At 45.5% G+C, this 13,702-nt stretch overlaps 1 protein-coding gene across 1 annotated transcript in view; it reads left to right on the forward strand.

Annotated features, from left to right (window-relative positions):
* Positions 1 to 1,955: 1,955 nt before the first annotated feature.
* The window catches only part of CDH2 (cadherin 2), a 222,125-nt gene continuing 210,378 nt past the window's right edge, over positions 1,956 to 13,702 (forward strand). Inside the window, exon 1 of the mRNA XM_040984837.1 lies at positions 1,956 to 2,429. Coding sequence (XP_040840771.1) covers positions 2,370 to 2,429 — 60 coding nt within the window. The 5' untranslated portion in view covers positions 1,956 to 2,369. The remainder of the gene's footprint in view (positions 2,430 to 13,702) is intronic.

The following is a 13,702-nucleotide window of genomic DNA, read 5'->3' on the forward strand; positions in this document are numbered from 1 at the left end:
CTATGATGTTTTAATTAAAATTGAATAAGCCTTCCTATGAATATTAAATTTTTAAAAGCCTAGTGAGCGATAGGACATTATTAAAAGCTGCATCGGTTATGTCCAAGAAATTAGTACTTGATTTTTCGAGCCTCATAATCAGATTCTCAAACGATCAGTACCTTGAAACTCAAACAGTGTTAATATTTTAGCTACTCAAAGCTGAAGAGTAAGCACTAGATTATTCACTGTGTTAACGAAGTTCATGTGCCTCCCCTCCCCCACCAGGGGTTGAAAACTCATTTTTATTTACCTGTAAAAACCTCAAAAGTTCCGGAGAAGAATTTATTACCTCATTAGAAAAATCGCTCCCCATCCCGCCCCTCCATCTGGCAAAAGCTTGTGACCCAACGTCACATTCTTGAAATTGCTTGCCAAGTTCGTGCCAGACATAAAAATCCCTTACTTGATGCTCTGTATCAATTATTTTCTTTTGATAATCCCATTTTCACTGCGAGTTCCAGCCTCTCTCTCTCTCTCTCCCGACTTTATTTTTTAGGATGGTGGTGGTGAACGACCTCCAAGTCCCTAAAATTGCCCCAACTCGTGACTAACATTAACGAGTACTATTACAGCACCAGAGATGCCCAATGAAACACCAAGCACTCTCCAACTCTCAGCGAGGACAAAAGAAAACAAGACCCAAGAACTTGGGTGGCTCCAGTGCATCCTTAACGGTAGGAGCTGGAGAGGCGCGAGCGGGGAGCCGCGGCCTGGGCGATCCGGACCCAGCCCGCAGGTGCTCCGGAGAGCGCCTCCAACAATGGCCAGTCAGGGCTGTGCTTGGAGCCGCCAGTTTGCTGTGTGGGTGTCCCTGGCCAGAAAAATACCCTATCTCGAAAAAATGCGACAAAATAGAGGAGCGTGCGTTAGGTTACCAACCAAACCGGCGTTCCCCGCATCTGCACCCTCGCCCCAACCCCTAATCTCCAAGATTTCCACCAAACGTGAACCTGCCACCAATCAAGTTCCTTCGCAAGTTATTTTATTTCCCGCAGCCCCTCCACCTGCCGGGGCGGTGCTCTGCGCACCCCAGGATTCCCTCCGGCGGCCCCCCACGGGCTGCAGCAAAAAAAAAAAAAAAAGAAAAAGAAAAAACGGGGCGCCTTCGGCTGGGCGGGGGCGGGCGGCTGCCGCGGATCCGGCCGGCTGCCGCTCAGCTCGGTGGCCTCCGATTGGCCACGACGCGGGCGGGGAGGCTCGGCGGAGGAGAGAGGCGGAGGCGAGGGCGACGGCGAGAGCGGCGGCAGCAGCGGCGGCGGCGGCGGGAGGGGACGGGAGACGGGCCGCGCAGCCGGGGCAGCGCGTGCGGAGAGCGCGGGAGAGCGGCGGCGACCCCCAGGTCCAGCCGGCCGAGGCCGAGCGGGGCGCGCGAGGGAGCGGCTCAGGGCCAGGGCCCCCCGAGCGGCGGCGCAGGGTGCAGGGGCGGCCGCCGCGGTCGGTGCGCGGGACGGAGCTCGGCGGTGCCGGCGGTGGTCGCGGTGCCGGCGGCGGTGGTGGTGGTGGTGGTGCCCGCCGCGCCAGCCCCCCCCCCCCCGCCTGAGCCTCGCGCGGCCGAGGCCGGAGAAGAGTCTCCCAAGTGACCGTGTCGGCGCCGGGGAGGCGAGGGGACACGGGAGAAGAGGAGCCGAGCAGCGGCCCTCAGCTTTACCACCACCACCCCCCCAAGCCCACGCAGCGGGACTGCTGCCCTTTGTGGGCGCAGCGCGCACCGCCCCGAGCGCCCCCTCAGCCTCGTCGTCGTCGTCGTCGTCGTCGTCGCGCCCGGCGGCCGCCCAGAAGCGAGCCCGGGGGTGAGGGAGGGGGAAAGCAAAAAAAAAAAAACCCACCAGCCCGTAACCTGTCGTGGCGGAGCTCCCGAGGAGCGCCACCCGCTCCGCCTCCGCCTCCGCCTCCGCCTCCGCATCACACACCGGCCGAGGTCCCCGCCGCTGCATCCCTCGCGGCTTCCGCTGCGCTCCGGGCCGGAGCGGGGCCGCCTGCGCGCGCGCGGGCGCGCACACTCACACACACACACACACACACACACACACACACGCACACACTCGCGCCCTCCCCGGCTCCAGGAGCCCTCGCTCTGTTTTATTACTCCTAGTGCGAGTCCCGCGGACTCCGCGGCCCGCTATTTGTCATCAGCTCGCTCTCCATTGGCGGGGAGAGGAGAGCAGCGGAGAAGGGGGTGGGGAGGGGAGGGGAAGGGAAGGGGCTGGAAACTGCCGGGAGCCGTCTCTCCGCGCCGCTGTTGGTGCTGCTGCTGCTGCTGCTGCCGCTGCCTCTGCCGCCGCCACCGCCGCCGCCTCCGGCTCCTCGCTCGGCTCCTCTCCGCCTCCATGTGCCGGGTAGCGGGAGCGACGCGGACCCTGCTGCCGCTGCTGGCGGCCTTGCTTCAGGTACACGCGAGTCCCCGCGGGGCCGGGCTGCGGGCCGGGTGGGGCGGGCGGCGCCGGGTCCCTTTGTTCCCCGCGCCGCTGCGGGGCCGGGCTGCGCACCCGGGGAAGGGAGGTGCCGCACCGCGCGGCCCGGGAGCTGCGCAAGCAGGAGGCTCGGGCCAGCCGGGCTCCCGCGCCTCTCCCGGCGGGGATGAGAGGACCCATCGCGGGCCCTTTCTGCTTCTCCTTTAGGGACCAGACGAGCTAGGCGATGGGGCAGGAGGAGAGGCAGGACGAACCTCGGGTTTCGCAGTTTGCTCAGCTGTTGGCCCTTCGCATTGCACTTTGCTCCGATTTTTTCTGTTGTTGTTTTGTGGATTTCTGCAGGGATGGGTCTCGAGTTTGCTGTAGGAATTCTCACTCTGGTGTCTTAGTTACGGGACTTGCCTTCACCCCACCCCACCCTGGCACCCGCGCGCCTCCAGGCGCCCAAGGGCTCCACAGTCCTATTGTCTTTACCCAGCCTAGAGTTGTCTCCCATTCTTCTGTTATTCTCACAATTGTCTGTATGGTCCCACCTGAAAAGAAGGCATTGTTTCCCTACACCCCCCCCCCACCTCCGCCCCAACACCCTTTGCCCCGCGGAGTCTGTCGGCCTGCCTCGGGGCACCCCCAGTCGGTGTCTCCTCAGGCCCCGTAGCCCGCGGGCGGGGAGAAGTTCCGTCACCCGAGTATTTATTGCTCTCTGTCCCGCTCCCGCTACCCTGTGTAAGTCCCGGGCCCGCGTTCGCCTGGAGCCTCCCGCACTTTTCACATCCTCAGGAGAGCTCCAGCAAGCCTTTTCATCCTACACGCCTGGAAGCACCTGCTCCAGGCGGGTCGCTCCTTCTCTCACCCCGCCGATTGCCCAACTTTCCTTCCGTGTCCGGAGTGGGGGATGTCCCCAAGGGCCCTCCCGGCCCACTAACTGGGTCCCCAGAGGTGACACCGTGCAGCCTGGGCCGCGCGGTTTTCCAGCTGGGCGGGGGCCAAGGCGAGGTCCCGAGCTGGCCCTCGCCAGTGTTTGAGTCCCGGGAAGGCTGCAGGAGAGGGGCGTGCCCACTCTCGCTGCGGGACAGGGAAAGCCAGCGAGATCCCCCCACCTCCCCTCCAGGCGCACCGCTTTGAGGGCAGTGATGGGGGGGGGGGGAAGGGCAGCCGACTGTAGCCCCGAAAAGTGCGGGCTCGCGCGTCTCGGAAGTGCCCACTGCGCGGGGTGGGAGGGGGAGGTGAGCACAGATGGTGCGTATCGGACCCCTCCCTGGTCTTCACGGGTCGAGGCTTGGCGCGCTCCGGCCGCAGGGGCTGGGGGGCCTGGGGCGCCGGGGACGGGACGCGGCCGGCGCCCTGGTCTCTCGTGCCCGCTGCCCCCTAGAGGGGTGTGGGCCGCGGCCGCGCCGAGCCCTGTCCATGGTGCGCCGTGGTGCGGCGCGCCCAGCCTGCCTGGCTCGCCCGTCCCCGCCCCGGGTGGTGTTCCCCTGTCCGGCTCGCCTGAGCTCTGGCTGGATGCTTGGCCGCCCGTGCGCCTAGTCCCTTTCTCCTTTCTTAGGTTTCTCCTTTTGTTCTTAAGTCTCCTGCTGGGCTGGCTTGCTTTCTTCCCTTCCCCCACTCGCCGGTCCCCCCCACCCCCATCTCTCTCCTGATTCTGGGATTTCAAAACTGTTCGTGGGGACGTGTTCGGCCTCTGCAGTTTTGGGGAGTGGATGGAATTTCTTCTAACTTGGAGGAGGAGACCTGCCAGTCACTTGCTAACAAAAGTACCTCCTGTTATAAAACCGCCCTTTATTCTCCCAGCTCGTACTCCTCATTCTTTAGCCTCTCCTCACTTCATTTATTGTTTCTTCTTTCACAGTGGTTTAATAAAAGAAAGAAAAGGTTAGGCTAAGAGGGAACTAGGGGAAAAGCGCCACTTGCAGTTTTTGAAGTTAAAAGGAAGGCGAGGCTTGAGAGTTCGGGGCATCTCATGTTTTCTTTTTCAACAAATATATTTTGAAAATATTTAAAGACAATGTTTTTCGGCATTTTTTTCGACGGTCCCGATTCACGTTAAATTCTGAGTGTTAGTTATCCCCGCTAAGTTTTGGATCTAAATTTAAGTTTTAATTGGATGCCGCATCACGGAGTTGGGGGCAGGGGGAGATATTTCTTGGTCTTTCATAAACTGTAGGAAGCCCAGATGTGTTCGGGCGGGGGCAGTCTCATTTCCTGTTCATCTGCCTTGAGGTCAGGTGTGGATTTGGGATGTGGTCTTTCTGGCCTTAGCTTTTTTACCCGCTGTCGTTTAGAGAAGTGAAATCACGGCGCTCATCTTGTCCATTGTTCCCGAGCAGTGTCTCCTGTGTGGATTTTTATAACCCTTCCCGAAAAGGGACATGATAACTTTGTCATGCAGCCTGATGCCTGAGTGCCAGTCACGCCTTGGTACTGACTGATGGAAAGGTCATTAGCAGTGGAAACAGGGCGGTTTGTGCCTCAGGAGCTGCTCGGTTAAGTGTACCATGTGGATCGTAGTTAGATTAGACCACTTGGAGCTAACGGGGCTGGTTTACACCCCAGGGCAGCCAAGCTGTATCTGCAAGGTGAAAGTGGTTCCTCTGCAGTCCTCTGCTATTGAAAGTCTGTGTTCTCTCTCTCTCTCTTTCTCTCTCTCTCTCTCTCTCTCTCTCTCTCGCTCTCGCTCTCGATCTCTCCCTGGCACGCACCTGCAGTTCCAATCTGGACCAAGCAGCCAAGAGTTTTTAGAAAAGGGAATGTGTTGGTTATTAGTGTCTTGCTCTCAGAGCAATCTAGTTAGGTTATTCTGCTACCTGCATTTGTGTGATTCAGGTTAACCTGTTAGGATGTTCAGCTTCCTTCTCATTTTAATTTAAGATATTGATATTGTCCTTTACATTAGAAAGTCAGTTGTGAACATTAAAATTCACACATTAAGTGATTTCCTGTTTTATCATGAAGTTAGATTATTTTTCTTTAATTATACAACTGGCATTCAAATCATTACTTGAGTTGATCATTTAAAAAAAAATCAGTTACTTTTACCTCTGAGCCTGTAATTAATAGCTTACAAACCTGCTCTTCTGTTTCATGTCTTCATTGCATAGCCATTGTTCTCATTTAAGTACCTGTGATTGGATTATGACATGCCAAGGACAGTACCTTGATGTTCATAGAAATTCTTCATTCTTAGTCTGAGCACATAATTCCTGGCTGAAAATAGGAATGACTACCTTGGGGGAAATATATATATATATAAACCACATTTGTGTTTCAGTTATTAGTTGCCAATTTTATGGGTTAACATTCAAGACATAAAACATACAAAAAAAGGTTTGCTTTAGAATGTCAAAGTCTTGGATTCAATCATTGTCTTTAGCATAAAACATTGATTCTCAGTATTTATAGGACTTCCCTACATCATGTAACGTAAGTTCTTAGGAAAGTAAGAAGTGGTTGGTTGCTGTTCCCAGTTAGTCTTTAGCTGGACAGTGATGTCTTGGTCATGTGGACATGACTGATTTGTAGTATGTTACAAACCTACGAGGAGTGATCTGAAAAATAATTTTTTATACATCCCAAAATAATTTTTGGACATATTTCACAAATATGTTAACATTTACATACCTATACATTTAGGCCTCAATTGCAAGAATATACTTTGAGAATATATATATACATTTTTTTTTTTACTTTATACTTGTCAAAATTAGCCTTTGACCACCTTCTGAAAGTTCAGAATTAAAGTTTTAGGAGGGAATTATTTTTCCATGGCTTTGTTTTTCATGGATGGAAACTGAAGTCTTCTTGCACGTTATTTTGGAGATAGTATCCCGTGTTGAATTTTCCTTAATTTCTTTTTTGCTAAAATTTTTCAATTCTGAAATCTGTTTGCACCTCATTAAGTGTTAGGGTTATTAATTGGGAAATGTCAAGACATGCAGCAGCAGTTAATCTCACTTTGAAATGCTTTTTTTGGAAGTCTTAACTAACTCAAAGCCCTGTCCTGTTTTCAAAGAGATATTCTTAAGTCAGAAGAGTAAATTTTTAAAGAAAAATCAGAGCTGTTATTTAAGAAGTGCAGTGTTTGTGTATACACTCCACCATTTCGCCCAAGTTAGCATTATTCAAATTTGTTCTTTTGGCTCATGTACAAAAAGTAATCAAGTTTAAGTACTGCTTAGAGTTGGCAGTGAATTTTATCAGCCATTTAAAAATATGATAGATTTGGAATTTGGGTTCTGTCATTTGAATAAGTAGTTCATATCTGCCATCAGTACACCTCCTAGAACTTAAATATTTGCAAGATACGAACTGCAAGTTCTGAATACAATTTGTATCAATAAATCATACAACTTTTTTTCCAGTTTGAATTTGTTCAAAAATTTTTTTCCAAACACTATTTCAGTTAATTTGAATATATAATTGGTCTGTGTTGAACTCTTCATATGTGGGAAGAGGTAAATAATGAGCAAGGTGCTAGGAAAGAGGTATAGTTCATTTATGTGTTAGTAAAAGCTGTATCTTCTGCACGTGTATAGTAATAGGTATAAAGTTAGGATGGGACTATTTGAAACACAGAAATTTGAAGGTTATGATATATAGCAGGTTTAACTAGTCTCAGTTCTTGTTCATTCCTAAGTACTGAGCTTCCCTCTGTAAGTTGTAACACCCAAGCCCTTGTGTTGTGTGTTCATACACATACATGCACTATATATGTTGAGGACAGCTATCTGTATGTGTCCCCTACAACCTTCAGTACGGTTGGATGTGAAGTGCCAGTCCATAGTTGATTGGTTACTTTCTATGTGGCATGAAAAGTGGGAATGTACCAACTTGTTCTGTGCCAGTGAGTTGCCCTTGTGGGCCGTCTAGGGCAGAGCCAGTGTCAAAGCCAGGAATTTGGGGATTTAGATATGGTCTACTGCTTTAAACTCTCTCATGACCTCACTTTGCTTAGGAGTGAAGTTGGTTGGATCAGTTGATTTCAAAGGTTTTTTTCTGTGTCTGTTATTTGGGCCTGCTTGAAAATATACTCAATATTTCTTCCTTTTCAATGGTTTTGAATCACTTTTTTCAACCTAAAATATAAGGAATTTCGGGTTGTCCGTGGGTGAAGGGGATATTGGTGTGTTTGTTACTGCATCTGTTCAGCTATGATTTGTTGAAAGGCATCTGTACTTTCTATATGTTTGACTCTAAACTCAAGTTTTGTTCTTTGGCTGTTACTTTTATTAGCAGAAGTAAGCTTTTGTGAGGTGAGGAAGGGTAGGCTTACAGTGTGCTATTACTGAAAGTAAAAATTGCTTTATTTTGTGACCTCATTTTGTTTTAAAGAAAATAGTCTGAGAGAATCACTGAATTGTGTGATATGGGTCAATATTAAAAATAGTGCATTGTCCTAGAAAACATATACACACATATACACAAAGATGTTCATTGGAGCATTGTTCATTCTTGCAAATGATTGCATTAGTTTGTGTTTGGAAGTCCATCGGAAGTGATTGATTTTCAGAACCCCTACTGGGCGGAAAAAAAAATTGAGTTCTACTTTCAGTTCAAGAATATTACTTAACCGCCCCATGGTTTAAAAATAGTTATGCAACAAGCTATAAAGGAAAGCTACAGAGAAGGGCAGGTGAAATCTGTGGGACTTGACTGTGGAGTGAGGATCAGTTGGACAAAGACTGCAAATAGTAGATACAGCTAAGGAACAGGATCAAGAGGAGATGAAGCTAACCTGAGATAACACTGGGATATTCTGAAGTTAAATTTGGGACAACCAAAGCTAGACAGGCTGAGCCAGAAATAGGTCCAAAGGACCACATTGTGTTGTTATCTTGTGAATGATAAGTTCTACTAGTTGGTTAAACAGTTGTGAAATTACTTGCCTTCTCCTCACTGATTGAATGTTTAATTTTTTTTTTCTGTCTGTTCTGATTGGAAATGTTGTCTAAAGTGAGCCTTATTAAGATCTGGGACTTAGGCTACCGAAAACCATTTAATATCAGAATAAAATGTCCTGGTCTACTGACTGCTTTGATTAAGTAAACAATGTAATTTTTTTTTTTTTTTTTTGCAACTAGCGCTGAGAAAATTAGTTGTATAGTGCTTTTAAGACATTTCAGCCACTTAAAAAAGACAGTATTATAAATGCAAAAGTCTTAAGAAGCTCATGGAAAACATGTACTTTTAAGGAGAACTATGCATAAACTTCAAAACTGCACCAAAATAAGCCTTTAATTCCATTTTTTAATGAACATTAAATTCTTCTCCTGGCACACCACATCATAGTAAATTGGAGAGATACTTGACATATGATCTCTCCTTAGGACTTTTTATTCCCCTGAAGAAAGGCCTATTAAATAAATAAATGAGTAAAAAGGGTATGATAGTATACTTTTTTTTTTTTTACTGCTTACACATTGTGATTTAAGGTTGGTTTTTCTTTGAATTTTTAAAAAGTGACCTACCTACAGAACCAGAACATATACAATAAGATGCACCCATTATGATACATTATTTAATGTTTCATTGGATTCAATGAGAACTCACCAACAAAGAAAAACAGTTCAGAGGTGTGCAGAACTTGGAATATTTGTTATTCCGTACATTACTGGAACTACTAATATAACATTATTTTTTTGCAAGTCAGTTTTGAGTTTGTTCGACTTTGTTCTGTTGAATTGTTAGACTTTCATATTCCTGGTTACAGTAAGCGTTGTCTCTCAGGAGCTGTTCTCACATTTTCTGTTTTAAGACATTCCAGAATGTTCATATGTAGTAATTGTCATTCGGTATGTAGTAATAGGTAACATGGCAGAGCATGTTAAAAAGAGAAAAGTCACTGCTCTAGGTGTTTTCTGCTCCCTCAAAATCTGTTTTCAAACTGGTGTCTCTAGTGGTAAACAGAACTCGTCCCCCCCACCCCCCTCATGAGTAGGTGTTTCTTAATTTAAAGGAGAGAAACAATTTTGTATTTTCAGGTGGTTGTTTCAGTTCGTCTGTGCTCTGTGTGTGGGTTTGTTCCCCTTTCAGAGTTGATGAAGCTGGGACTTGGGCACGGTGAGTGTGAGAACCCAGGAGGAGCCGTCTGTGTCATGGCTGACTTGGCTTGACTCGGAAGCACGTGGCTTGACGCGGAAGCACGTGGCTTGACGCGGAAGCACGTGGCTTGACGCGGAAGCATGTGGTTTTCTGTGCGCTAGGCTGCAGCAATCCAGTGAGTCACACAGAGGAAGATTAGCGGTTGAGATACCCTTGTCACTCTTGGCCTTCGATTTTTGCTTAATTTTGTCAAATGAAACCCAAAGAAATGTCATGATTAATTAGGTTTTTCTGTCATTGTTCTGCACGTTACCCGCGGAAAGAGAAGAAGGCACTTAGGGAGGTGATTCATAATCTGCTTTTTAAATTTCTTCAACAGACAATAATGTGCTGAGGTGCTCAGAAATATTTGTGCGCGTTTGGATTCTGGAACTTGAGAAACTTGATCAGCATCTCTCAGGCTAAGGACTAGGCCTGGTTTCCTTTCTTTCCCTTTTTTTTTGAAGTTGTATATTTTTCACATTCTTGACTGTGAAAATAAACGCAAGAGATTCTGGGGCCGATTTTTGAAATGTTTTCATGTTTAATGGCATATTTTCCATGCTTGGCTAGTACAAGCTATTTCCCCCCACAGATGAAGTTATTTGACTTCTCTTAAATCTGTCTGTCCACTTCTCCAGGACACTGAGCGCGTGCTTTGAGTGTTCTGCAGAGCTCCGAGTGTGGACACTGCTTTGTTCGCCCCTGAGACTGCCTACAACTGTTTTATTTGTAACTTGACCTGTTGTTGGCGTGGATACACTTCACTTGACTGTAACCTTGCACAAAATATCTGTTAGCTGATTGGAAAGCTATTAAGGAAAACCTGAAATAAACTGCCAAAAAAAAAATCATTAATTTTATTAAGTTTAAAGGGGATTTAATACACTTGCCTGTTTAACATAAATCTTTAGTGAACCAAAGACTGTGACCACATTTTTTTTTTTTTCTTTTGTTGTCTTAATTGGTTGACACCAAAGTTCAAAGTCTGAAGTTCATTCTTCATGGTTTTCTGGCCCAGTAAGTAAAATAAAGTGGTTTTTTTTTTTTTCTTTTTTTCTTGCAGCCAAAATATTGGCTTTTTGCAGCTCCTCTGGCACCTACCTTTTGCAGAATAATTGGTTTCCAGTATCTTGCTTCAGAACATCCAAAATGCAGAAAACCAAAAACATGCATGCATCTACTTTATGGATATGTCACATGCATACAGGAAATTTCACATCTGAGAGAACAGACTACTGAATGTTCCTAAACCAAACATGGTGTTTAATCAGCATGCACCGGCACACTGCGTGCCAGCTCCCCACGAGTACCCCGACCCAATTTCAACCATCTCCAATGCTAATTGTTTAGTTGGTTTTTCACAACGTATCTTCTTTTTTGTTTATTGTACTTCATGAAGTCCCTTTCCTTTTGTACCTGGCATCTTCCAGGTAAGCCGTAAAATCATCCCTGTATTATTGTCATACATATATGTTATGTCACAATATTGGGAAAGACTGGGGTGGATGCAATGGAAAGGGGAAATCTCTGTGGCTATCAAGCCATATCATGGAAAATTTAAAAAGAAAGAAATGCCTGGGAAGTTAATAAAGTTGAAAAATGATTTTAGCAAGAAGGAAAGATTGTTTTATTGTAACTAAAGGCCCCTTGAGCGTTAATGGGGTCAAGGCACTCAACACTTGTTGAGGACTTTCCTAGTGTTTTTCTCTGGTCCTGGTCATTGGCAATCTGGCTTCAGCTGACAGAGGCGTCTGAAATTCTGTAATTTACTGACTCTTGTGCCACTTCTTTAACCAAAAGGAGGTTGGAAGTGAAGAACTCTGTTTGACCTCAAGTTTTCCTACAGAAGATTAGAGTGTTAACGGATCCTAACCTTTTCAGCAATGTTTCTTAATTCTTTCTCTTGAGCTTCCCAGTGACCCACTTTTCAGGAAGGCTTTATCCAGTATTTACTTTGGTTTTAATTTCAGAAAGCTTTCATCAAGGGCTTTATAATATCGCAAATTTGTAATTTGCTGGCTTTTCAGCGTTTATTTGGGTACAGTTGACCCTTTTGTATAGCGTTTTGAACACATGAGAGTTTACCATGAAGGATGTAGAGTGCTTGTACATTAGAAAGAACTGTCCAAAAGATTTTTTTCTCTGCTTATATTGATTATTTGGCAAGTCCAGATTGTAGGTGGGAGATTATGCCTAATGATGAAAGCCAAGGGCTGCAGCTCCGCAGGAAATTGCCCACCAAGGAGTTGTCTGTTTCAAGACCAGCTCTGATTTATTTGTGTTTTTACATGTGTCATCTTTATTTTGCTGTATTTAAATAGATGGTACTGTTTGTGTGGTCTGCAAAGGTATAATTGATATATGCCTTCCGTTTTATTTGCTCTTGCCCCAACATTGTTTTTCTTCCATGAAAGTAATTGTTTATACATAGTGATTGTATTTTGAGCATTAAATTTTACTTGCCCTTCTGTCTTCTTGTTTGACACATAACTGAGAACATTTGGGGACAGTATTATAACCACTTAATTTAATTTATGAATCGATTTAGAGTTAAGCACCTTGTAAATAAAAGTAAATTAAATTGGTGATATGGTGTATGACCTTTCCCTTTCCCATCTTGACAGGAACTGTTCTAAAAGGAAGTAGAGGTAGATTTACATGTAGATAGTAATGAATTATCATGCGGATTGCATGATAACTTAACATGTCAACGTGGAAGGTTAGTTTTGCAACATAGATTGCTTTTTCAGTGTTGATTCTGCTTGTAGAAATAGCTACAATGCTGGTTCCTTATTTTCCTGGGCTTTCACTCTCTTTAATGAAAATGCATGGATGCATATCTATCATGTGTATCAGGAATCTTACAACCTTGAGACAGGTATAAATTGAGGCCTGTCATTCTGCATAAACAGCTGTCTCAAACCTCTTGTGTATCAGATTTTGCTCAAGTGTTCATACTATCACATTTTATTTAAAATTTTTACTTACCTGAGATTTATTTTTGTATATGGTGTGAGGTAAGGAGTCTTGTTCTGTTTTTTTCCCCATCAGATATAACTTATGTGCACGGAGTAACACATTAATCAAGTACAATTTCTGCTTTTCTGAACTGAACATATAGTAAGTGTGGTACTTCCTTCAATCTTCAGTTTCTTTTGTCTGAGTTGCAGCAGCTTAGCCGTCTGGAGATGCAAGAAGGCAGCATGGAGAGTTATTGGGACCTTAGAGCAAAACAGTTGAGGTTAGAGCCCTGGCTTTGACATCTGCTTGTTAAGGGGAACTTGCAGATATGTTGTATGTGGTTTTTAGCTCTCAATATGCCATCTGTGAAATGGGAATATTAAATGGCATCCATCATAGGGGTTGTTATGAAGAGTTAAATTGGATTTGTGTATATATTATGTATCTATTTATATTTGTACATGTAATATACATGTATATAGACATAATCTTGTTCTTTATGTGTTTTGGGGCAATATTCTAAATTTATCAAGATTTGGAGGACAACATATTACCCTGTGTCACACAGGGTAGGGTAATAATTCTGAATAAGTTTGAGATTTGAATAAACACAAGGAAGTATGTTTTGCATTATAGGTGGACAACTTGCAGCCCTCCATGGATTGCCTCCTTCTGGGTTCATTAGACAACAGTTAGTAATCTGTAAGTCTTGGGAGGACTTATATTTTAACAGTCTTTGACAGTCCTCCTTAAGTCCCAACAAATACTATCTTGGCTGATAGCATCTTTATCATTAGAGAAAGATAGTAATGTATACTGTTTTATTGTCCTGGTGATTTGTGGTGGAAATGACAGGTGATCTCTGGCTTCAATGCTTTAGTTCTTCAGTTTCTGGATAGGGATGTGAATGTTTGGGTGTGTGTGTGTGTGTGTGTGTGTGTGTGTGTGTGTGTGTGTGTGTGTCTGTGTTCGTGTGCGCAACATGTGCTGAGGCCGGCTTTGAACTGGAGTTGCTCAGTCTCCTACTAACTTTTCACAAGATACTGAGGACCCAGAAAAGGAGAGAGTTGAAGCTATTATATCATACTGGTTGATGACAACATAGTATTTGCAAAAACAAACTGAATAGAGGCTGATGATTTATTGAGAATTAGATGCAGGAAATTTTGCTTTTAGCTTACTATTATTCTTTCCTAATAATAGCTTATAAT

The sequence above is a fragment of the Ochotona curzoniae genome, unplaced genomic scaffold (genome assembly GCF_017591425.1).
Source record: "Ochotona curzoniae isolate NIBS_2020 unplaced genomic scaffold, NIBS_Ocur_1.0 contig_43, whole genome shotgun sequence".
Lineage (NCBI taxonomy): Eukaryota > Metazoa > Chordata > Mammalia > Lagomorpha > Ochotonidae > Ochotona > Ochotona curzoniae.